At 36.2% G+C, this 23435-nt stretch overlaps 4 protein-coding genes and 1 pseudogene across 4 annotated transcripts; 1 reads left to right on the top strand and 4 right to left on the bottom strand.

The window, feature by feature from the left end:
- Positions 1-4590: 4590 nt before the first annotated feature.
- LOC137940814 (ethylene-responsive transcription factor ERF071-like) lies at positions 4591-5208 on the bottom strand. The gene has a single exon (XM_068785939.1). The coding sequence runs from the start codon at positions 5206-5208 to the stop codon at positions 4591-4593; it is 618 nt and encodes a 205-aa protein (XP_068642040.1).
- A 2284-nt stretch (positions 5209-7492) lies between these two features.
- LOC137940467 (probable acyl-activating enzyme 17, peroxisomal) lies at positions 7493-12817 on the top strand (annotated as a pseudogene).
- Positions 12818-13030: 213 nt separating this feature from the next.
- Positions 13031-15771, bottom strand: LOC137940466 (protein trichome birefringence-like 19). The gene is made up of 2 exons (XM_068785544.1): positions 15241-15771; positions 13031-14597 (listed from the first exon to the last, which is right to left on the bottom strand). The coding sequence occupies exons 1-2, from the start codon at positions 15748-15750 to the stop codon at positions 13797-13799; spliced, it is 1311 nt and encodes a 436-aa protein (XP_068641645.1). The 5' UTR covers positions 15751-15771; the 3' UTR covers positions 13031-13796.
- A 611-nt stretch (positions 15772-16382) lies between these two features.
- On the bottom strand, positions 16383-17597 carry LOC137940813 (protein STRICTOSIDINE SYNTHASE-LIKE 10-like). The gene is made up of 3 exons (XM_068785938.1): positions 17350-17597; positions 16971-17240; positions 16383-16863 (listed from the first exon to the last, which is right to left on the bottom strand). Exons 1-3 carry the CDS (start codon positions 17595-17597, stop codon positions 16383-16385), a joined length of 999 nt encoding a protein of 332 aa, XP_068642039.1.
- Positions 17598-22248: 4651 nt separating this feature from the next.
- On the bottom strand, positions 22249-23435 carry LOC137940812 (protein STRICTOSIDINE SYNTHASE-LIKE 10-like). Its single transcript, XM_068785937.1, has 3 exons — positions 23212-23435; positions 22840-23109; positions 22249-22729 (listed from the first exon to the last, which is right to left on the bottom strand). The coding sequence occupies exons 1-3, from the start codon at positions 23433-23435 to the stop codon at positions 22249-22251; spliced, it is 975 nt and encodes a 324-aa protein (XP_068642038.1).

Raw genomic sequence — 23435 nt, 5'->3', positions numbered from 1 at the left:
GGAGTTCACTTTTTCCGGCCTTACGAATCTATGGTTTTAGAGTAGTTCGAAGAGGCATTATTTATCTTTTTATTTTTCATTACTTGGGTAAAAAATGAGAATGCTTATAGAGTTCCCTGACATCTCTCCGTTTTAAGCTTTCTTATATTAGAATATTTCATTTGATGGTGACACGAACTGCCTGGATTTTGTAATTTATTAACCCTTTCAGCGTGTAATTGTTTACTAAATTTACTCATGTTTTTCTAATTATTATTTTAATGGAATTAAGTTTGTATAAATAATTGTAAACATAGGTTCAGTTTCTTTGACTGAGTTGATTTACTGTAGCAACTATTTGGCACTTTGATTGTAACCAATATGTTTATTAGTTGCAGTTTAGTTGACATTTATTTTAATCGTAACATATTTTCCATGAAATATGCCATTTGTTGCACTAATGTAGAATTGCCACCTATTTTCTTCTTGCGCATTAATTTGCCCGACAATGCGTGACAGATCAAAATTAATTATGCTGTGGAAATTTTATCTTAGCAAATGTACCATTTTCTCCCTCTCCAAGTTTGGATCAGTATCAGGAGCTCGAGCATTGGTTGCGCCAATTGTAAGTTGAAATTTAATCAAGTGGAGAAATGGGGTGTTTTCTCTAGCATCTTTGAGCTGCAATTTAAATGGTTTATGTATAGAAACTCAGTATGAAATGAAGGTTGAGGAGGCTGCAAGGAATGCAAGATTATTCAGGCTTGATTCTTGACAGTGAAAGGTTGCTATATAGCCAAGGAAGGTGGGAGGAGATTGATGGGATATTTAGTGTAATGGGCTCTTGATACTGTGGGAACTGTAAATGATCACCTATCACGTTCAGGTGAAGTGGAAGTGAAGAAGAGGTTAGAATTTCAAAGACTTTGTGCTGATGCAAATACAAAGATTGCCAATGACTACTAGAGGTGGAAGTGATGAAGGGGCCTTAGTAACGAACTAATTGTAGAAATCTCAGCATGGTCGTCTAGCTTAAAGCATATCTCACACCTCAGGGCTGCTTCAGCTTTTGAAACAGTAGAAAAAATCATTGCCTAGACCTGATGAACTTGTTATTGTTAGAGAGAACTCTGAAACAAAAGAAAGGATATTGGAGGGATCTTATTTTGTTTCTTGAATTAGAACAGGTGTGTGAAAAGGAAACGTGAAGGGGAAAAGTTCTAAGCATTGTTTCGAGTTGAAGCTTGGTGCAACGATGGGTTAGAAGAGGAGAAAGCTGCATGTACAGCCTTGATCTAGAATAGACAGAGCTATATGAAGAAGCAAGGCCTCTTTTAGAAGCAAAGTTGTACAACACGAAATACATAGTTATAGAAGCTAAAATGGGATGTCCATGATTAGATCTGATTTTGTAATTTTAAGTTCTACTTATTTTGTGTGTGTGTATAATTGAACTTGCAGCCTGCTGTTATCTGTAGTCTCACACCTACACTACAAGTTTAGGTGATTCACAGAAACAACTGAAGGAAAACCAATTGGCGTGATGTGGAGCCAGTTTACAAGGCTTATAAGCCTTAGGGGAAGAACTCCTCCTTATCATTTACCCAAGTTCTTATTTCTCATTTCTCACTTTCTTATCTGCGGCTTTTGCAGGTGTTAAGAAAAATAAAGAGAAAACTCGACAGGGGAAAAAGGGTCAGAGACCCCTTAATGTATCTATGCTATGTGTGTGTGCAAGCCAATCCAAAAGTGGAATTCTAATTAGATGGTCTTTATGGGATGATGGTCCATGTGGGATGATGGTCCATGGAGACTGAAGCACTGCAAGTCTGCAGCATTTGACTTGGTGAGATCGTTAGGCCTAGATCAATGTAAAGGTCATTGTATTTAATTATTACAAGTGGTACTTCATCATACGATTCATATAAGATTCATCTGTCTAGATATTATGTTCAGAGTGAATATAACCTTTATTCTTATGAATACGATCATAATACCGTTTACTCTTTTTAAATTTTGAGTTTAATAAACTGAACAAGGTATTGTAGTATTTTTATATCCTTAGCTACTGCGTTTTAAATGAATTTACAGGTTTATATAATCTTTAGTAGTTTTAGAACGTGTAAGTTACCTATCTGCAATTAGTTAGCAGTACATGGAGTTTGGCCTTCTTATACTTTCTACATCGATATAACATTAACATGTCATCAGATACGTGTGACATGTTATGATGACACGTCACCAATGCACCATATTAGCATACTTTTTTCTCTCATTTCTTTTCATTATTGATTTAATTTTTTTTTGTAATTTAAAAATTAATAATTTTTGGTTTTTTAAATCTTGCACACCCTCTATATAATATAATTAAAACTATAATTTTTTATTATTAATATTTAAAAAATAATTTTCAAATGTTGTTAATAGCTTACATTATAGATTTAAAATATTATTTAACTTAATATAATATTTGGTAAAAAAATTAATTTAGTTTTTAAAAATATTATTTGTTAGTACAAATATTTTTATTTTCTTTTTTATAATACAAAATATTAAAATTTTTATATTAATTAATTAAAAATTATATTCTGATTAACTTAACACATTTTATTATTAATTTAAGATATTTTAATTTTTTTAAAATAAAAAAAATATTTGATTTTTTAAAAATCTTTTTGTTGGTACATTTTTATTACCTTCTATTTATTTTAATAAAATATAAAAATTAATTTAAAATTTATATTCTAATCTATTTAACACCTTTCATTATCGATTTAAAATATTTTTAAAATTTTAATATATATATATAAATTATTTAAAATTTCAAAATCTTATTTTTTGGTACACATTTTATTGCCTTATATTTCTAATAAAAAATATAAATTTAGTATATTAATTAATAACAAATATTAATTTTAAATATTATTATTATAGATAGAAGGTAATAAAACTAGAACAAATGAGATTTTTTAAAACTAAAATAACATTTGTTACATTTTTTAAAAATTATAATATTCTTAAATCAATAATGAAAGGTCTAAATTACAAGGTGAAAAATATTTTTAAATAATTAATATAAAATTTTATATTTTATTACAACAAATAGAAGGTAATGAAAAAGTACCAAAAAATAATTTCAAATTATTTTTAAATTAAAAAATATCTTAAATCGATAATGCAATGTGTTAAATAGGCAAGTATATGATTTTTTAGTTAATTAATATAAAATTTTGATATTTTATTTCAATAAATAGAAGGTAATGAAATGTGAACCAATAAATAACACTTTTAAAAACTAAAATAAAATTTCAAATAAAATTTTAAATTAAAAATATCTTAAATTGATAATGTAAGATGTTAAATAGGTAAGAATATGAAATTTTAATTAATTAATATAAAATTTGATATTTTATTTCTACAAATAGAAGGTAATGAAATGTGAACCAATAAATAACATTTTTAAATAACGAAAACAAAATTTAAAATTCAAAATTATCTTAAATCGATAGTGAAAGGTGTTAAATAGGTAAGATAAATATGAATATGATTTTTAATTAATTAATACACAAATTTTTTATTTTGTTATTATAAAAAGAAGGCAATAAAATATGTACCAACAAATAAGATTTTTATAAATAAAATAAAATTTGATAAAATATTATATTAAAATAAATAATATCTTAAATCGATAATTTAAGGTATTAAATATATTAGATTTTTTAAAAATAATTAATAAACAAAATTTTATTTTTTATATTAAATAGACGATAATTAAATGTGTTAGATTTTTAAAACCAGAAATTAATATTTTTTAATTTTTAAAATTAAAAAAAATTAAACGAATAATAAAAGAAAAATGAGAGAAAAATGCTGATGTGGCATGTTGATGATGTGACATGATGACATGTCATAGACAATCTGATTACATGTATGTGACAAGGCATTAATTACTTCGGTTGTTGATGTGGCATGATCATGTCACACTATATATTAGCGTTCAAAGTGTATTATCTTGGACCATACACACGTGTTGTTGTCCGATCAAAATTAGGTATTTTTTAAAAATGGGTAATTGAGTAAAATTCCAATTACAACAACATATATTTGATAGTTCTGATTCTAATGTTTTTGTTGGCGGATATGTTCAAAGAAACGAACTCTGCGTTTTCCGGAGTTTGAATTCATCAAAGATGGACTGAAGAGTTCTTGCACGGCTGATACTGATCTATATATTATAGACTTAGAGTTTTGATAACTGTTATCTGGAACTCAGGGATTCTTACCCGGCGGCCACGGCATTTATTTGTAGTTCAGACGGCCGGCAACCGCACAAGATGCAAGTGTAACAAACTCGGAAACAAGATGAGCATCGAGTTATAAGGTTCTCTGTACATGATAAAGAGGAAGAAAAGAATCGAATCTGAGAGAAGAAAGAATGATTTCTAGTTTATGACTCCTGGTATTGCTAGCAGAAGCTTGTCTTTCTCCAAATCTAAAAAAACCACATTGAAATAAAATGAAAATAGTGACGATTATATCAAATAAATCCTTCTCCAGAACTCTCATTTACATGAAGGGAAGGTACTTCCATATGGCTGATTCTAATCTGTTTCAGATATTCTCTTCATCCCCATCAAGGAAGGAAGCGCTGAAGGAGGGAGCCACATGAACAGACGAATAAACCTTAGAAAATCCACTGGACCCTTTGATCCTTTCGAACCCATAATCCGCACCCGCGTTACCATAAGAAGAATCACAAACGATTGTCTCTTCAACATGACAGGAGAAATCGTTACTCGGGTAATCTTTAACACTTTGGGCTTCCAGAGATGAGGTCTTTGCATGGCTCTTCATGATTGCATGGTGAAGAAGCTGATAGAACCTCCCGTTCCTAGCAAACTGGCCACTCTTGTCTTCACTGCAAGGGAAGTTGGTCTTTGCATTCCTGCCTCTTAGAAGCCTCGCGGCGTTGTCGTACGCCATGGCGGCTTCTTCGGGTCTGTCGAAGGTGCCCAGCCACAGCCGGAGCTTTTGGGAAGTGTCCTTGATCTCTGCAACCCATTTGCCCGAGGGCCGCTGCCGCACGCCGAGAAATTTAGCTCTCGAGGTACTGCAGTTTCTTCTGGGCGGCTTCGAGGCTTCTATCACGTCACGTTGAGGTTCCGAAGGTGCGCTGGTACAAGGGTATTGCGACTGGGGTGGCGGCTTTGAACTTGGGGAGTTGGCCATGGAGAAAGATTGAGAGAATCGTCAGGGGGGAGAAGAGACCAAGGAGCTGAAAATATAATGATAAAGCTGGTGATGACACGTTGATGGCTTCAGGTTCGATGTTTATATATTGAAAACGGACCGGATCAATCTCACGGCCAATGCATATTCTTGTCGCGATGAAAATTTTCAAAATTCAAAGTGCCCTCGGATTGAAAGAACAGCAAGAATCTCAATCCGGAGCTCTGCAAAGTACAGTTTCTGTTCGTTTCTGCAGAGGAGTTGGTACTCGATCTTATTCCTCCAGAAACTAATGAGAGCAAGACAAATAGAAATGGAAAAGGAAAAACCCCAAACTGAATCACTGTTAGTTTTTCCTTCACACTGCAAATCTGAAAAATCCCAGAAAAAGCTCAAAACTGTTTATAACTTCACTCTTTTTACTTATTTCCTCAGATTGAAAGAGAACTCAGACTGGTAATTTGATTGCCTGAGCGAGTAACAAAAGGCCTTTGGATCATTCTACGTTATGATTAATGAACTTTCAGCTGTATTAGATCCCTTACTTAAAAACAAATAAGGTTACATCAAAATGCAGAAAATGACAATCAAGGCGACAATTATCACAGGAGTGTTATCAGAATGAAGAGATGGTGACAAGGCTGACATCCCCTATCACCACCTTTATCTTTCTTAATATCATAAATGTTTAATCTTTCACAAACAAGCCAAACTCTTCTTCAAGTTCAAGCCATTTCTGTTGTAATCCAGCCCTGCATATTGATCAAAATGGGTCTTCAGTACTCGATCTTCACTTTCCAGCCATTTTCAAAAGCTTTTGGGTTAAGTTAATGTGAGCAAAGATTAGATTAATGGGGTGGGCATTGGGTAATGCCACTGTGACATAAATCCAATAGCCACAAAACAAAACTCACACCTCAAAAGTGGAAAAATAAACTGACTCCATTGTTTCTTTCCTGGTCCCTGCTTCACACGTGCCTCTCATGTTTAGGCAGGATAACACCAATATATTTAATGGGTTCTTTGTCACCTAATGAGTGTCGTTGCTGGTGAAAGAATTTCAGCAGGTTTGCTTTGCTCATCAAGACAGATTCTTTGCTTGCTATCTCTTACACCTAAGTTTCGGTGTGAAATCAATTGGGATGCTTCAATCTTTGGGATTTTTCGAACTGTGAAATCAATTGGGATGCTTCATTCGTATGGGATTTATACGAATGAGAAACTCTGATTCTATCGTGCACAGCGATACACCTCAGGAAGCTCAAGAAGCTCATAAGCAAAATTTTGATTTGGGGCTCCTTTACATGACTGAATTTGTTCTTTTCGGTTTTGTAGTGACAGAGGAAGAGAAGAGGCTGCCTTCCTTTTATTTTCTGAATAGAAGTATAGAAAGCTTATAGTAGAGACTGTTAAGAGATGCTCACTGGAAACCATGGTGAGGTTTCATGAAGCTTATACGGTTTTTTGTCCTTTAATTCAATTCAAGAGGAAGATACATGTGAGGTTTCATGGAGCTTGAATATTCCTATCTGTTAAAATTACGCTAAACTACCGTTGTGAGGATTTTCTAATGAACTCAATCTGCCATCACAAGAAATATGGAGATGGTGATTTGACTGATGTGAATATCTAAGATTAACACACTAGGAATTAATGTGATCAGAGCAGACACCATTACGATATCGTCAAGGCGTTCGTGTTCGTGATTAAGTTACTCAGTATATTTCAGTTAAACAATGGAAAAGCCTGATTCTGGGTAATAAATATAAGAGTTAACCTTGGTAGAAGGCAGGAAATGACGTCAAATGGGACCAGCTATCATCAACGCCACCGCTTTAAAAAAAAAACAAGACAACACTCGACGGTGTCAAGTACTGTTATCAGATTCAAACAAACCCCAATGGGATCTGATCCTTGTCTGAGTAAAAATCTGTTAACACGGCTAGTAAACTGCATGAATTTGGTTGAGAACTTAGATTGGATTTGTATTTCCCACCCTCCTCAGTGATGGTTGTATTCTATTCTCAGTATTCCCGGATTTCCAATACTATAGAAAACCTCAAAATCTGATACATTTTTCAAACTAACCGATTTATTCTCATTTTTCATACTATAGAAAAATCTCAAGTTTGACCTGTTATGCTTAATGAGCTTGAAATCGACCCAAACTGAAGTAAAAACTGAACCGAATGGGATATTTTTCCCGCCGAGTTCAAACATTTGCTAGTTCGTCTGACTTAGTAATACTACTGGTCCTACGCGGCACAAGGCGGCCCGAGGGAGGTTCAATTGAAGTGACAAATTCGGCTGCTTAACGGAGTCTGCAGATCAACTTACAAACGGAAAGCCCAAACGCCGCATTTTCGAGAGGTACAAGGGACAGAGCTCGGTCCAAGCTCCATCAAGGCAGCTACCTGCTTGAGCTCTGCTATGGCTTACGAAGCTCTAGATCGTGTGACAGTCGCGAAAATCTCTGCGCTTGGTATACCTGTGCAAGAGGCTGAAAAGTTCCACAGTGATCTTAAGCAAATTATACGACAATATGGAAATGCTACTCCGGAGACATGGAAGAACATCTCCAAGAAGCTCTTAACTCCTGATATGCCATTTCCGCTGCATCAGATGATATATTACGGATGCTAGAATTACTCGGACTTGAGTACTCCTCTTGCTTGGATTCCTGACTTGTGAGCTCTTAGGGATTTTTTTCTGATTGAAGAAAGTTTACGTTGTTGTGCATATACTGGGTTTTTCGAATCGGTCCTCCGTGACGGATTTAGATTATTATTTGTTTCTCTTTATTATCTCTCCGGATTGAGATGTTGATAATATTCAATAGCGGAAGCCTTAGAGAATTCGATTTTTGCGTTGCAATGAATCTACAGTTAGAATTTCAACTTTGAATTTGATTTTGAAAAATCATCTGAATCATCATTAAAATAGAGCTTTCCTTCTGAATACAAAATTGATGCATAGGTTCTGCAAAAAATGGAATCTGAATGCTATGGCTTTTACTTTAATCAAAATTTTCACTGAGTTTTTGCAGTACCAGGAGCTTAATCTTGAAAGCAAACGAGGGAGAGTGCAAAGTTAACGAACATCGGTCAGATATTAGAAAGGCATGGAAAAATGTTTCTGGGCTCCCGATACAAGGACCCTATTAGAAGCTTCTCTGATTTCCAAGAATTTTCAGTTTTAAATCCAGAGGTCTGACTTATCTGGTGTAGCAGTTTCTTTTTCTGAGTCTTCTTGTTCTTGGTTTATTGAAAGTTGAATATTTTTTGTCTAGAAACTTAGTCTTTGTTTCCAGGTTTATTGGAAAACAGTTTTGGTTGAAATAGGAATATCATTTTTGGTACCTCCATCATGTATTTTATGTGAGCACGCTGATGAGTGACATGGAATGACTCATCCTGGAGGTCTTTGGCTACCTGGAGCTGTACTAAATTCTGCTGGGAATTGCTTAAAGTTTGGGTAATAGAAGGAAGTTGGACGATGTAGCAATTTTTTGGCGGAATGAAGGTGATGATAATTTGCTAAACTGTATGACACTCAGGGAATTGCAGAGTGAGGTCTTATACGTGTTCATTCCAACTGTGGCCAAAACTGTTTTCAAACAGTGAAGCTACATTTAAAGCTGAGAAAATATACTATAATCTATTTTGATCAATTAATGTGGTCAATAAGTTGTAAAATAAATGGCTGCTGTTGTTGTTGCTGTGGTCAAATCTTATTCCATTTGATCTGAAATTTGCAAAAATTTCCACATGCTTTTTTTTTTTTTTTTTTCATATAGGACAATGTATTGGTTACTTTTGACTTATTGAATGGCTAGATAGGGATGCCTGCAATATTGGTTGATCACACATACAACTTGCTTGTAGCTTATATTTAGATGTGTTATGTCTCTTCAACTATCAGTTTTTTTTTTTTTTTTTTACTTCTTAAAATTAAGAACTATGTAAAGTGTGTCAGGTATATCCACAAACAATAAAGCAGTTAAAATGCATGAAAATCTTCCTAATACCTTCCATTCTTATTGCAATCATTGTTGCTTATACTCAGTTGTTTTAGTTGTGTCTTTGTTCAATACTTCTCTAGTCATAAGTTTTAGTTAGTTTTTGCTGTGCTACTTATTATTTTTAGTTTATATAATTAGTTATTTGTTGAATATACTATCTAATTCCATGGGGAAAGCCATATTCAACACTTTTTTCACTACTCTCATCCACATTAGAAACTAAAAGGAAATGTCCATGACATCTTCAATAGTGTAGCTTGGAAATTGGATCTAGTTCTGTTTATCATAGTGTATGAGTTTCTTTTTCTAAAGTTTTGCTGTGGATCTCTTCTAAGTTCGTAGTTTGACATGTCGTGTTGCCACTATGTTTTGCAGTCTGGTTGCTAATGCGCTTGACACTTTAGGCTTGGCCAAAGGATCTGCAATTGCAATTGACATGCTCAAGAATGTCAAAGCCATTACCATGTACCTAAGTATTGTGTTGGCAGGCTACGTAGTTGTATCTATTGCTGATAGCTTTGCTCCCCATGAAATATCGATAAGGCTGAGAATAGCAAATGCAAAAGCTTTGTTCACACAGGTCTAAATTTCAAACTTTTCCATATAAATAAGTTGCTTGACATACTTTGCTTTAAGGAGTTCTGTATAACCTTCTTCTACCTGTTGTCTATTAGGATTTTATTATTCGTGGAGACAAACATCTACCATTGTACAGGTAAAATTTATAATTCATTCTTATTTTAAAATACCAAATAGTTGATCAACTAGGGATTAGTATTTCTCATACCATTCACAACAATTGCAGTCGAGTTGCTGACGCTGAAGCTCCCATGGCAATTGTTATCCCTACAAGAGGCTTTTCATTGACCATAAATTTGCACGCTGGTGACATCTCTTGGCATGCCTTCTTGGAAAGTGTAAAAATTTCTAAGTATGCATAAGTTTTATGCTTTCTTGCCTTCTGAATATAAACAATATAAACATCTATATGTTTAAATGTTTGTCTAGGTATGCTAGTTTATTTCATTAATAACTTCAATTTCTTTCGGAAAGCAGCTTAAAAAGTATAATACTATTGAGGAATAGAGAGTTTGGAAAATGGAAAGCCTCTTAGTTTACTATCATTAAAATTACTCTGGAATTAGAAATCTTTAACATAATCAAAAGTTGTTACTGCTGAAAACTTGCAATGGTAGCAGCAGATACCAAGTAAAGGATGTGCAAGACATCAAAGGAAGTAAGCTCATGGAATGTAAAAGTCTACACCTCTCATGCTTGTGAGATATGAGTTGGGAATTGTGTTCGAAAAAGAAAAAAAGAGAGGTGGGGTGGAATGAACTGAGTTATGATTTTGCTTCTCCATCTATCAAAGCTGTACCATGTGAACCATTTAGGACAATGATTTTAAAATGAACTGGTGGAACATCTCTTCATGATTGGGCCCTTGGCAACATCAAGAGGTTTTTTAGTGTGAGGTTTTCGGTTCAAGTCTTATGGGCTCTTGGGGTATCTTTTGTATATGTGTGTGATGTGATTATTTGAAAACAAAAAACAGAAATCTCTTTAAATTAAAGATAACTACTTTTTTTGGTACAAGATATTGGTGTGAGTACCAAGTGGATGTGAGCCTGGAGGCAGATGACTTCAATGTGGAATTTTGATGGATTTTTTGGAACTTCAGGAGGCAGACATCAACGAGGTGCTTGCAAATTCTTTAGGCATGGAACTACAAGGAAAAGAATTGTGAGCTCATTCATTGCTCTTGTACCAAATAAAAATCAAGCAAAATCTCCTTGTGACTTAGACCCATCAGCTTAATGTTTAGCTCATACAAGTTGGTCTTCTCTTGATCATTTAATTAAATCATAGTGCTTTCATAAAAAATAAAAAAAACATATTAGGTACCTAGCTAATATATAAAACGTTGAAGAATTGATGAAAATTAGAAAGTTAGACCCTCAAACCATCCCATGTTAGGTTGGTCTAAGCTGGCTGTCATACTTCATGTTGGATCCATAGAACCATAACAATCCAGCACACTTTTGCTGCACCAACGTGTGGAGGCTAATGGGGTTAGTGTGGGGGGCTATTGAGGGTGAAGGAAACAGTGACTGGGGAGTCACATATTGTTATCCCAAAGAAAAAAAAAGGTTCACTCCACCGAACTTTTGCGTAGTTCAAAAAGGGCACACGAGATTTTGTTTTTAAGAAAACCTTCTTGTTAGGCTTTGAACATACACCGTCTTGTGTGCAATACACCTAAATTTTTCACCTTCTTCTTTTAAATTGTTTCTTTGGATATATTATTGTCTATATATTGCTGTTCAGGGATTTTGTTATACAAAAATATTCTGGCCTTTTCCAAACTCGTTGTAGGAAAAGTTTTTTAGCAATGGTGCCTAGGTATATTTTGAAGGAAAACAATCAAGGTATATGTTCTAATAGGCAATGCTTCAAGTAGTATTATACAAAGAGTAGCTCACTACATTCTCTCTCGATTGAAATTATATGATGACTTTTAAAGTTTTTTTTAGTGCACTAGTTACAAAAAATTGCAGAATTTGTCATTACATCCTTTAGTTGTTTGTGCATAGAACCCCCCATGGTTGGTGGCACAAGCTAAACTGTGACTGGAGCTCCAAAGAAAACTTGGGAAGGGCCAACTGTGGTGGTGTAGTTGGAAATTCCGATGGTTTAATCTTCTTACCTATGCTGGAACGCTTGGACTTGTTGACTCAAATGATACTGAAATAAAGTCTTTTTTTGCTAGTGTTAAGCTTTTCAGAAGCTGGTTTTCAGGGCCTCTTATTGTGAAGGAGACTGGTTGAGGCAAGGGAAGCTTCATTTGCCATGGAGGTTTGGGAAAATCATCGATGAAATTCAGGACATTATTAAGGAATGCTCTGTGGACTGGCTTCATATCCCCATTGAGTGAATTATTCGGGGGATACACTTGCAAAGGATGGAGCAGATTATCAACTCCTTGTTGTGCATTCAACCACTATATCCCTTTCTTTATTCTCCATTTTAATGGCTGATCTTGTTGTGTTTGCCATTGGTTTACTTGTTGCTTGTTTCAGATTTTAAGCTGCTTGGTTATAAAATTCATCACTTTCTGAAGAAACAGTTTTGTCTTTCAATCTTCGTATTGCAGAGACAAATACTGCTGTACAGCTACCTTTTCAGTCCTCCACAAACATTCTTTTCTCATCTGGCACTACAGGTAAACGTTTCCACACACCTTAAGAGTTAGTCTTCTTGATCTCATGTTTTTCATATTTCAAATTGTGTTAATTCTGTAGAACTAGGCACAAATGCTTGTTGTGTTAAGGGGAATTTTATGAAAGATTATGGTATACTACATTGTTGTTGGTTCAGAAGTGATACAATGGTCATCCTCTATATGACATATCTGTGTATGATTAACCCCAAAACAGAATTTTCTTCTTCCATGCTACCAGTGAGTCTTTAGTGGTTGCTGATCGATAATTTTGGTTTGCATGGGAAAGATAAATAACCCTCAGGCCTCATCAATCACTCTACTGTGTAGGACATGGAATCCAAAGAAGATAATGGGCTCAATTTCAGACCCTCTAAAACACTACCAGGTAAACAAGTTTCGGTGCAATAAGCTGCTGTATATTCTACCACAGGGGAAACAAAGGCAATCCCTTTGATTTCATTCAATGTTCCAAAGTAACAAACTTAATTTTCTTGATTCAGGTTCTGACTGGATATAAGCCTACATGGAACAACAAAATGTTTGATTAACATTTAAACGTAATTATATGCTACCGATTACATATTATTTAAGGGAATTTAGGCAAAATTTTGACTGGATATACGTCTCTATATGGATCCACCAAACAACATTTTATAAGATGCTTATAGAAACTGCAGCTTGAGTTATGGAAGACAGCCATAGCAACCTTTGGTTTTATCCGGACGGGGCCAAGCTGGGACGTCAGGTCTCCTTTGTTGTGGTCACCTCTGTCGTTTTCGCGTACAGAAGCCAAATATGGCATCCATTTGTGCACCTCATCGGACAATCAATAATTGTTGCCACCGTCTACTAATTATTTCTGAGTATATCTGACTGATTTCTGGAAAACTTGTCCTAACAAATCTCCACTGATAACAAAGACATCAGAATCCTTCTTTATCTTTTTCTTGAATTCGCATGTTGACATCATTTGTCCATTGGGTCGTGATCAGGGAATCAAAGGTAAAAGGCAAAGCAGATCTACTCGATCATGAAATCGAATATTAGGTGCATCGACTCCTACTACTAAACCAGGAAATGAACAGAAAAACTCACTCAGAAAGGCTCCAATAGAAACGAGTTTCAGATGCCTTGTAGCATGGCAACTGAGTTTTTCTTCATTGAGTAATTCTCACGACTTCCGAAGAGGTGTCGCATCCGACACTAAAAGCTTACCAAACCAGCCCTTCGGGCAATAAAAGTCCAAATCATGTCGGTTGTTGTTTCATTATCAGAACAGAAGAACAGATGGCTGGTGTACTCGTCAATTTACATCCACTGTATAAAATCAAAGCAGAAACCTAACTATAAGAATTTGAGCTTTTCATGGTAGGATCGACCACCTTCCATCTTCAACATATGGTGCAGGAAATCATTCCATGTATCAATAGGGCCCGGCAAGCACCAATGGACGCAGTCATTATACAATGTCACATTCTCATGTGGCCAATGCCCATACCTACTAGGGTGCCCATCAGGCCTCAGCAATGTGGCGTGTGTTGTATCAAGCAGCCTAAACTTCAATCCTCTCTCAGTTGCCTTCTCCTCTGCTGCTCTGAATTCTTCCACTTGGATCATATAAAGTTCCAGATTAAACCCATCTAATCTTGTTTCATTGCTCAGAAAAGGCCTCTTTCTGAGGCAATTCCCTCCCTGATTCCACAACCCACCTTCAAAGTGTGAAGGAGAGAAAGTCCTAAGGTATGTTACACCCTTGAAGTTTTCCAGGCTAGTGATCGCTCTAAATGCAGTTCGGAAAGCCATACGATAACCATAGTATTTTGTGAGATCAGTTATTTCTTTCTCTTGACAGAAGTGACACCCCACGATTTGGCCATTTTCGTAGAAAACTGCCGGCCGGAAGAACCAGTGGCCGGCTGAGATGACCACGTAATCGAATTCGTCGATCTGGGTCGTCCAGTTCTCGTCGAATTCATCGAGGTAGAGGTTGAAGAGACCGGTTAAGGTCGGCCCGTTGGGGTCGGCCTCCTTGGACTTCACCAAGAAGGGGGACCAGAAGGTTCCAATAGTGAAGTTGTAGTCCTTGTACAGCCATCTTTTGAAATTCTCGTCTGGTGTATAGGAGACATCTTCTGGGTAAGACACCTTAAAAATGTGCATTAAGAAAGCAAAAGAATTATATTAGATTGTCTCGAATATTGATCATAATAACCGAAGAATCGAGAGAGTTGTTAACCCGTCCAACCTTAAATTCTTAGGTGATCCAGTTAAAGAAAACTGTGAAACTGAAAGCATGAAAGAGAAACATTGTAAATCACACAAAGCTACCAGAAATCTCTGAAGCTTCAGATTCGCACAACTAAGCTAACACCCCATTCAAAAACAGCAGCTTTCTTTTCTTTATTAAAACGGTTGGGAGGTCAGTAGCATCTGCGTATCTAGCCAGCCTGCATCTCTGCTCTTAGTTTTCATATTATAAATCGGTCAACTTATGAGCCGATTTAAGTAAATTTTAAACCTAAAAGAGCGTTTTCTTGCCCTTCCGGGTGCTGCCACTAAAGAAGATTTCAGATTCTTGAGACACGTTTAGCACAGCTTATGTTTCCCCTTGATGGAACTTTTCAACAAACACACGTCATTGCCGGAGACATAATTTAGAAGGAGAGAAGAGTTAATGAGTACCGTTCTAAGTATTCATTACAACTTAAGAAAATTTCTCAGTGCAATAAATGAAAGATGAAGGTAATTGTATAAGCTGTTAACGAAGGATTGAGGAAAAAAGCATTACCCGAGATAAGAGACAGATCAAGGACTGCATCTGGTTTCTTCCGACGGAGTCTCCAACGAAAGCCAGTTTCTTACCTCTGAGCAGCTCCAGGAAGTGGGAAGGGTTGAACACGGGCAATTCGCATCCATCAGGCTTCCATTTCCATTTCATGAAGTCCGCATCCGGTCGCCCATACTTCATGCAGTTCTGATGATCATGGATCGCCCAGCAAGTGGTGTTGGTGTAGTAAGGAGCCTTGGGGTTCGGAACCCATTCTCCCGTAAAAATGTCGCATTCCTCTGCGGAGTAGTTTATGATAACATCCGAATCGCTGGACCCAGAATGGGAGTAACCGGGAACAGAAGAAGAAGATGAAGAAAGAGAAAAAGACTTGAAGAGGAAGAAAGGAGTTGAGATGGGGTAGTAGAGGGGGATTACGGTGAAGATAGTCAATGTGAGTGTTAGTAGGAGAAGTACCAATCTCGGAGTTGTATGTACAGCGAGCCTCTTCCCCATGGAAGAAAATTCCATGGCCTGAAGTTTGATGGGAGAGGAGGAAGAAGGGGAGATTGAGTGCATGGAGAAACAGAGCCGAGGTTTAATATAAATGGAAAGTCTAATCTTACTTGCAAATTGCTTTCGTAGTTGCTGTCTTGAAATGCTGTTTATTTACCGGATTGATAGGGTGGTCCCTTTGATGTACCTGATTGTGAAAGCACCCTATATTATTCAAAGATAATATAACTACCAATAATGGTTCTTCAACTAACTACAAATTGACGAGTAACGTTCTACTTTGGGTTTCTTCAGTTGGGCTCAACATTTGCGTTTATTATATAGGGATAACATAAACCTTGGTTTTGATCAGTAGCAAGGCCCATTCTTTTCATCGCCAGATTCTGAATCATACGCACGCATTTACGTTTTCCGACTGTCTCTCTTCCTTGTTTATAGAGTACAACTAAACAAGTTCATTAAGCCAAACGGCTGGAATGCTCAAACTGTGGATTGCTAGATAATGGTGGATGACAAGGAAGTGTGAAGCCTATAAAAACCAAGGAAAGATCTGATTCCAAAGAAGAAGAAAATTAAATTCACTGCTTACAAAGAAAAAAGAAAAAGAAAAAGAAATAGTAATGTGTTCATGTCTACTCTAATATCGTCTACACCGTATAAGAACCAAGGAAAGGAACGTCGACAGAGCCGATCCACATAGTACCATTAATCTCATGGACTTCGCTTACGGAGACAATGCCGCCGGCCTGCTTGTCCCCGATCACCTCTAAAGGACGGCTTTCTTCATTAAATTTTATGCCCACCACTGTTCCATCTCCTGGAGTAACCATCGTGCCTTTGGCGACTGCCACCCAGAAGTCTCCTGCGGTATTCTTCTGTATATTGTCTGGGTAACCCGGCACGCATGCAAAGAATTCGTAGGATCCGAGTTGAGGACCTTCGAGCCAATACCTCATGATGTTCAAAGTAGACGTCTGGCTTATGAGAAGGAAACTGTTGTTTTTGCTCACGGACACTCCGTTGGGGAAGGGTAACCCTCTCAGAAGAACTTTCACTTCTTTCGTGATGGGATTGTAGGAAATTAACCTCCCTGTTCGATCACCGGTCGACACAACCATACTATTGTCCCTGGAAAAAGAAGAAGAAGAAGACGTTAAACAATGCAATTAGCTAATTAATTACAACTCCTGTTTAAAAGAAACAAACTAACTACACAAGATTAGTCAAGGAATTACTTTCTCTGGAAGACGGTGCTTGCGTCTGTGAAATAGACCATGCCGGTCTCTTGGTTGATGTCTATTCCGTCGACAAATCCAAGTGGGTTGCCTTCGACATTGACCACCTCTGGGGTCGCAACTCCGCCTTTGGGACCGACTACCAGAAGCCCGTGATAGGCATCGGCTATGTACAAATCACCTGTTGCTCTGTTAAACTGCAACCCCAGTGGCCTTCCACATTCTGCTTCTAATTCGGGGTCCTCTGAGTTATCACAGATCTCCCTCCTCCTATAGAATCAACGTTAATGAGTTTCCATCATATATTATAAATAAAATAAAAAGATCAGACAGAAGAAAAAATATGATCAAAACAAATTTAAAGTGAGTTATATGTTACCTGTTTGGAGTAAGGACTGCAAATTCCTCCCATCTGTTAGCTGAGCCGTCCCACTTGAGAATGCGGCCGTCGGAGACACCGGTGTAGGGTCCTCCTCCGGCATTGTCGAATACAACGCTCTCTGGCCCAACTGCACCGGTGAAGTTCAGACGATGATAGCGCGCTTCTTGTGCGTGGGAGCGAGCCAAGGTAGTGACGAAGAGGACAAAGAAGAACTGCAGGGCAGGTATAGAAGATGCTATCGCCATAGCTGATGAGAAGTGATGAAGAACGGAAGGAGTAAGATGGATGTGAAGTAATAAGAAGCAGCTCGGCGGCAGTTATATAGGTGCGGTGCTCTGAAAATATCAATCCTAGTGAAAGAAGGACGAGTATAAGTTTGGAAAGTAACTTGGAAATATAATTATAAATTGGGAATTTTAGTTATCGAATTAAAAATAAAAATAAAAACTAAGTAAAATATCCTACTTTGACTGGTCCACCGCCGGGTAGTAGAAGTGATAAGTTAGCATTGATCGCAGCCATGGAGCCACGTCAATTTACCACATCGACAAACAAACTCAGAATCTGCCAAGTGACCTGACGCGTCATCATCACATCAATTGCTACGTCAGCGGACACGTCATCATAACGACATGTCAGCTTCCTCATCATTATTATAAAGTATAAAATATAAAATATATTTCTTTATTATTAAAAAATATTCTTCTATTCTAAATAATATTTTTCATTATTGATTTAATACTTTTTTTAATATTAAAATTATTTTTTAAAATTATTTTAGTTTTTAAAAATCTTATTTGTTTGTACATCTTTTATTACCTAATATTTATGATAATAAAATATGTTTAATATATTAATTATTTAAAAATCTTCTAATTTAATTAACACATTTTATTATTGATTTAAGATATTTTCTAATTTAATAAAATATTTTAGAAAAAATAGTTTATTTTAAAAAAATCTTACTTATTGTTGCATATTTAATTAACTTTGGTTCATTATAATAAAATTTAAAAATTTATATATTAATTATAAAAATCTTCTTTTAATGTAATTAACACAATTTATTATTGACAAAAGAGATTTTCTAAAATAAATATATATTTTTTTTAAAATCTTATTTGTTGGTTCATGTTTTATTACCTTCTCTTTATTATAATAAAAAAATACGAATTTTATATATTAATTTTAAAAAAATATTCTTCTTATCTAATTATCACCACTCATTATTGATTTAATATATTTTATAATTTAAAATATTTTTTATAACATATTATTTTAATTTTTTAAAATATTATTTATTGGTGCATGTTTTATTATCTTCTATTTATTTAATAAAATATATAATTTTTTTACATTAATTATTTAAAAATCTTCTTTTAATCTGATTTAAGATATTTTTCTTATTTAAAACTTGTTTTAGTTTTTTAAAATCCTATTTGTTGGTGCACCTTTTATTACCTTCTATTTATTATAATTAAAAATATAATTTTTATATATTAATTATTAAAAAATCTTCTTCTTATCTAATTATCACCTCTCTTTATTGACTTAATATATTTTCTAATTTAAAATATATTTTTGTAATTTTTTTTAAATCTTATTTATTTGTGCAAATTAGAAAATCAGGAAAAAAAAGAAAAGAGACATTAGCTATGTATAAAATGTATAACATTAGCCGGCTAACTTATTCTACGAGAAGAATTTGTGCCAAAGACCAAAGTCTGTTGTTGTCCTCTTTGGTAACTTGGTATAAACACTTGTGTAACTATTAACTCCAAACAAATGATCAATAATCTCATCATTAATAAGTTCTCAAATATTAAGGGTTTAGGCTTTAGGATATATATATATATATATATATTAATATATAGTATTATCAAAATCCTCCTGTGTCACATGAACTCTTCTTTCCCTCAGTGCAAACATCCCCGCTTCTGTACACACCGCCTACACATAAAAAGGAAGAAGAAAGTTGCAGAAATTCAGCACAGAGGTTCCAAATTTTTCCTTTTTTTATATTTTTTTTCCTTAATGGCACGTCAATATTAAATTCTAAAAAATTATACAAATTAATGTGCTCACACTACACGCTTACTGCTACAGGTAATCTAGGATGGTTCACTACCCTGTCAAATTCGTGCCCATGCCTCATGTAAAATGGCAAGAGATGAACATACTAAAACATGAACGTATATGAATAGTTGTCAATTTGGGAACAAAAGAGGACACACCTTAAGCTCTGCACCTGAGGCACCATTCATCTTTTCAGCTATTTTCTTTAAATCAATTCCACGCATCAGGTTCATTTTTCTTGAGTGTATCTTCAAGATATCCAATCGCGACCGTAAAACACAACAAGATCGTGTCACAATATTACATCACCAAACTCTTATTAGCAAAAAGATTACCTTCATGGAATCACCATGTGCCAACTTTACTAGAGAAAACATTTGGTTTTTAGTAGAAACTATTAGCCTTTGCTTGTTACAAACCTTAAAGATATAGAGTAGAGAAAACATTTGTCAATGATTTAGTAGAAACTAGAAAGTTCTTGCTTGTTACTAAACTTAAAGATATAGACTAGAGAAAATATTTGGTCAAACACAAAATTGCAATAAAAATTGCCTCATACTAAAAGTATTACGATATCAATTGTCAAATACTTTATTTTCAATTTCTTCAAGAACCATAAGGAAGGAGAGTTCAAGGATTTTTTTTTTTTTTTTGACTTTATGATCTCGTAGTGCAAAATCATCTTCGTGCGCGGGGGAAGAAATAATTTCTCCCCTTAACAAGTAGTCCGCCGAGACGTTCAAGGATTTTTTTTTTTTTTGACTTTATGATCTCGCAGTGCAAAATCATCTTCGTGCGCGGGGGAAGAAATAATTTCTCCCCTTAACAAGTAGTCCACGGAGACGATGCGGAGGAAGGGGATTACGACGCCGATGTCATCGGGGATGACGGCTACGACGGAGGCGGCGGAAACAGCGGATGGGAGGGGCTTGGCGTTAACGAGGAGAGGAAGAATTTTTCTCCTCCTCGCTCTCGCTACCACTCCGGTTCTCCCACTCCCCCGCTCTTGCTCCCGACTCAGTTCGTTAACGAGCCAGCTCACGAGTCATCGAACTGCATTTAGTCGAGCTCGGAGCCAATTGCAAGCCGGCTCGGTTCGAAACCACCCTATCCGAGATGACCCAGAAATGTTTTTATCCGACAGGTTCGACGCGGTGGTATCTAAACTTTTGAAGACACAGCGCAAGACTCTTCCACGAAGTCTGTGGAAGCCAATTGATTGGATTGCTCTAGGCCTTACCTAGCATTAGCAGATTTATTACAGATCAGTTTCAGGGACAAGACCAGTTCGCCCCGGTCATGTATTTAAGTTTGTGGAGTTCACACGATCGAAGACAGGAAAAATGGCTTTGCTCACTGGCGGAGCAACTTCCGCAACAGTTGCTGGTATTTTGCTTGTTTGGTGTCCATGGCAGAATCAAGAGCCTTGCTTCATCCTCTTCTCAAGGTACTTTCCTGTGTCATTCAACCTTTCCCCATGATTTTGAATAAGGTGGCCTTCTACCTCACTTGCAGTCATCTTTTTGTTTGAGTTTAGCTGACATATTACGAGTTGAGCTATGATTTAGTCCTTATTAGACGTTTAATTTCTGTCAGGAATTCAATTGAAGCGACATGGGAGAGAGCTGTTGGGCAGTAGATCAATCCAGCTCCCGCGGGTAACCCACCTCCTGAACCGCCACCGGAACCAGGCGTGAAGGGGACTCTGAAGGAAGTGTTCCGCCAGAGACCTGAAGGTGATTTGCCAGTGCAAATTAGAAGTAAAGGCAAGAATATTAATGACTATTTAATTTAATTAGAATATTAATTCATTTTTAATAAATTAAAATTTGGGACAATTTATGGATGTAATTTAGTTAATAATTTAATCAAATATTAATAATTTAAATTATTTATATAATTAATTAATGATCATTGTTTACAGCATGGTTTAAAATTTAAAATATCAAATACGACAAAATCTTATATTGTGGATTAAATAAATTTAAATTTTAAATAATAAATAACAAAAAATTGGTTTTATAAAACTTATGAACTAACTTACTATTATTTATAAATAAATAAATAAAATTTATTATACAAATAAAAGTACGTAAATTAAAAAAAGGGTAGGGTGAGAGAAGGTCTTCGTTGCTGGAAGGCCCTTTCCTTTTCTCTACAATTTCACTTAGAGATTGAAGAGACCGGTTAGGGTCGAGGTAAACTGCCAAACTGAAAGCATGAAAGAGAAATCACATAAAGCTGCCAGAAATCTCTGAAGCTTCAGATTCGCACAACTAAGCGAACATTCTTTTCTTTATTAAAACAGTTGGGAGGTCGGTAGAATCTGCGTATCTGGCCTGCAATCTCTGCTCTTAGTTTTTATGTTATAAATTGTTCAACTAATGAGTCGATTAAGTAAATTTAAAACCTTAAAAGGTTACTTACATTAGAATACAATTTAATTCAATGGATAGTGGGTACTTTTTTGCTTTTGATGGGCAAAAATCTGTGGGAGCTTACTCGTTTTTTGTCATTCAAGCGTCTTAAGAACTCTAATGCAGTCGTAACGTATAACAATTATTGATAGTAATTTACAAGTAATTTTACAAGTCAAACGGCAAGAGTGCCTATACGTTCACAAAGAAGAAAATGAAAATCCTGAAACTGTGGATTGCTAGATAATGGATGACCAGGTACTGTGAGGAGAAAGGAAGTGTGATGCCTATAAAAACCGAGGAAAGCTCTGATTACAAAGAAGAAGAAAATTAAATTCATTCACTGCTTACAAAGAAAAAATAAAAAGAAATAGTAATGTGTTTATGTCTCCCCTAATGTTGTCTACAGCGTAAAAGAACCAAGGAACGGAACGTCGACAGAGCCGATCCATATAGTACCATTAATCTCATGGACTTCGCTTACGGAGACAATTCCGCCGGCCTGCTTGTCCCCGATCACCTCTAAAGGACGGCTTTCTTCATTAAATTTTATGCCCACCACTGTTCCATCTCCCGGAGTAACCATCGTGCCTTTAGCGACAGCCACCCAGAAGTCTCCTGCGGTATTCCTCTGTATATTGTCTGGGTAGCCCGGCACGCATGCAAAGAATTCGTAGGATCCCAATTGAGGACCTTCGAGCCAATACCTCATGATGCTCAAAGTAGACGTCTGGCTTATGAGAATGAAACTGTTGTTTTTGTTCACGGCCACTCCGTTGGGGAAGGGTAACCCTCTCAGAAGAACTTTCACTTCTTTCGTGATGGGATTGTAGGAAATTAACCTCCCTGTTCGATCACCGGTCGACACAACCATACTATTGTCCCTGGAAGAAGAAGAAGAAGAAGAAGACGTTAAACAATGCAATTAGCTAATTAATTACAACTCCTGTTTAAAAGATTCAAACTAACTATACAAGAGTAGTCAAGGAATTACTTTCTCTGGAAGACGGTGCTTGCGTCTGTGAAATAGACCATGCCGGTCTCTTGGTTGATGTCTATTCCGTCGACAAATCCAAGTGGGTTGCCTTCGACATTGACCACCTCTGGGGTCGCAACTCCGCCTTTGGGACCGACTACCAGAAGCCCGTGATAGGCATCGGCTATGTACAAATCACCGGTTGCTCTGTTAAACTGCAACCCCAGTGGCCTTCCACATTCTGCTTCTAATTCGGGGTCATCTGAGTTATCACAGATCTCTCTCCGCCTAAAGAATTAACGTTTATGAGTTTCCATCGTATTATAAATAAAAATATCAGACAGAAGAAAAAACATGATCAAAACAAATTAAAAGTGAGTTACATGTTACCTATTTGGAGAAAGGACTGCAAACTCCTCCCATCTGTTAGCTGAGCCGTCCCACTTGAGAATGCGGCCGTCGGAGACGCCGGTGTAGGGTCCTCCTCCGGCATTGTCAAACACAACGCTCTCCGGCCCAACTGAGCGCGCTTCTTGTGCGTGGGAGCGAGCCAAGGTAGTGACGAAGAGGACAAAGAAGAACTGAAGGACAGGTATAGAAGATGCTATCGCCAT

The sequence above is a fragment of the Aristolochia californica genome, unplaced genomic scaffold, assembly GCF_029961685.1.
Source record: "Aristolochia californica isolate CCGP_79_NKW_82.1479 unplaced genomic scaffold, dmAriCali1.0.hap1 SCAF_9, whole genome shotgun sequence".
Lineage (NCBI taxonomy): Eukaryota > Viridiplantae > Streptophyta > Magnoliopsida > Piperales > Aristolochiaceae > Aristolochia > Aristolochia californica.
Note: the sequence above shows the minus strand (reverse complement) of the source record. Positions and strands in the feature narration are given on the sequence as shown.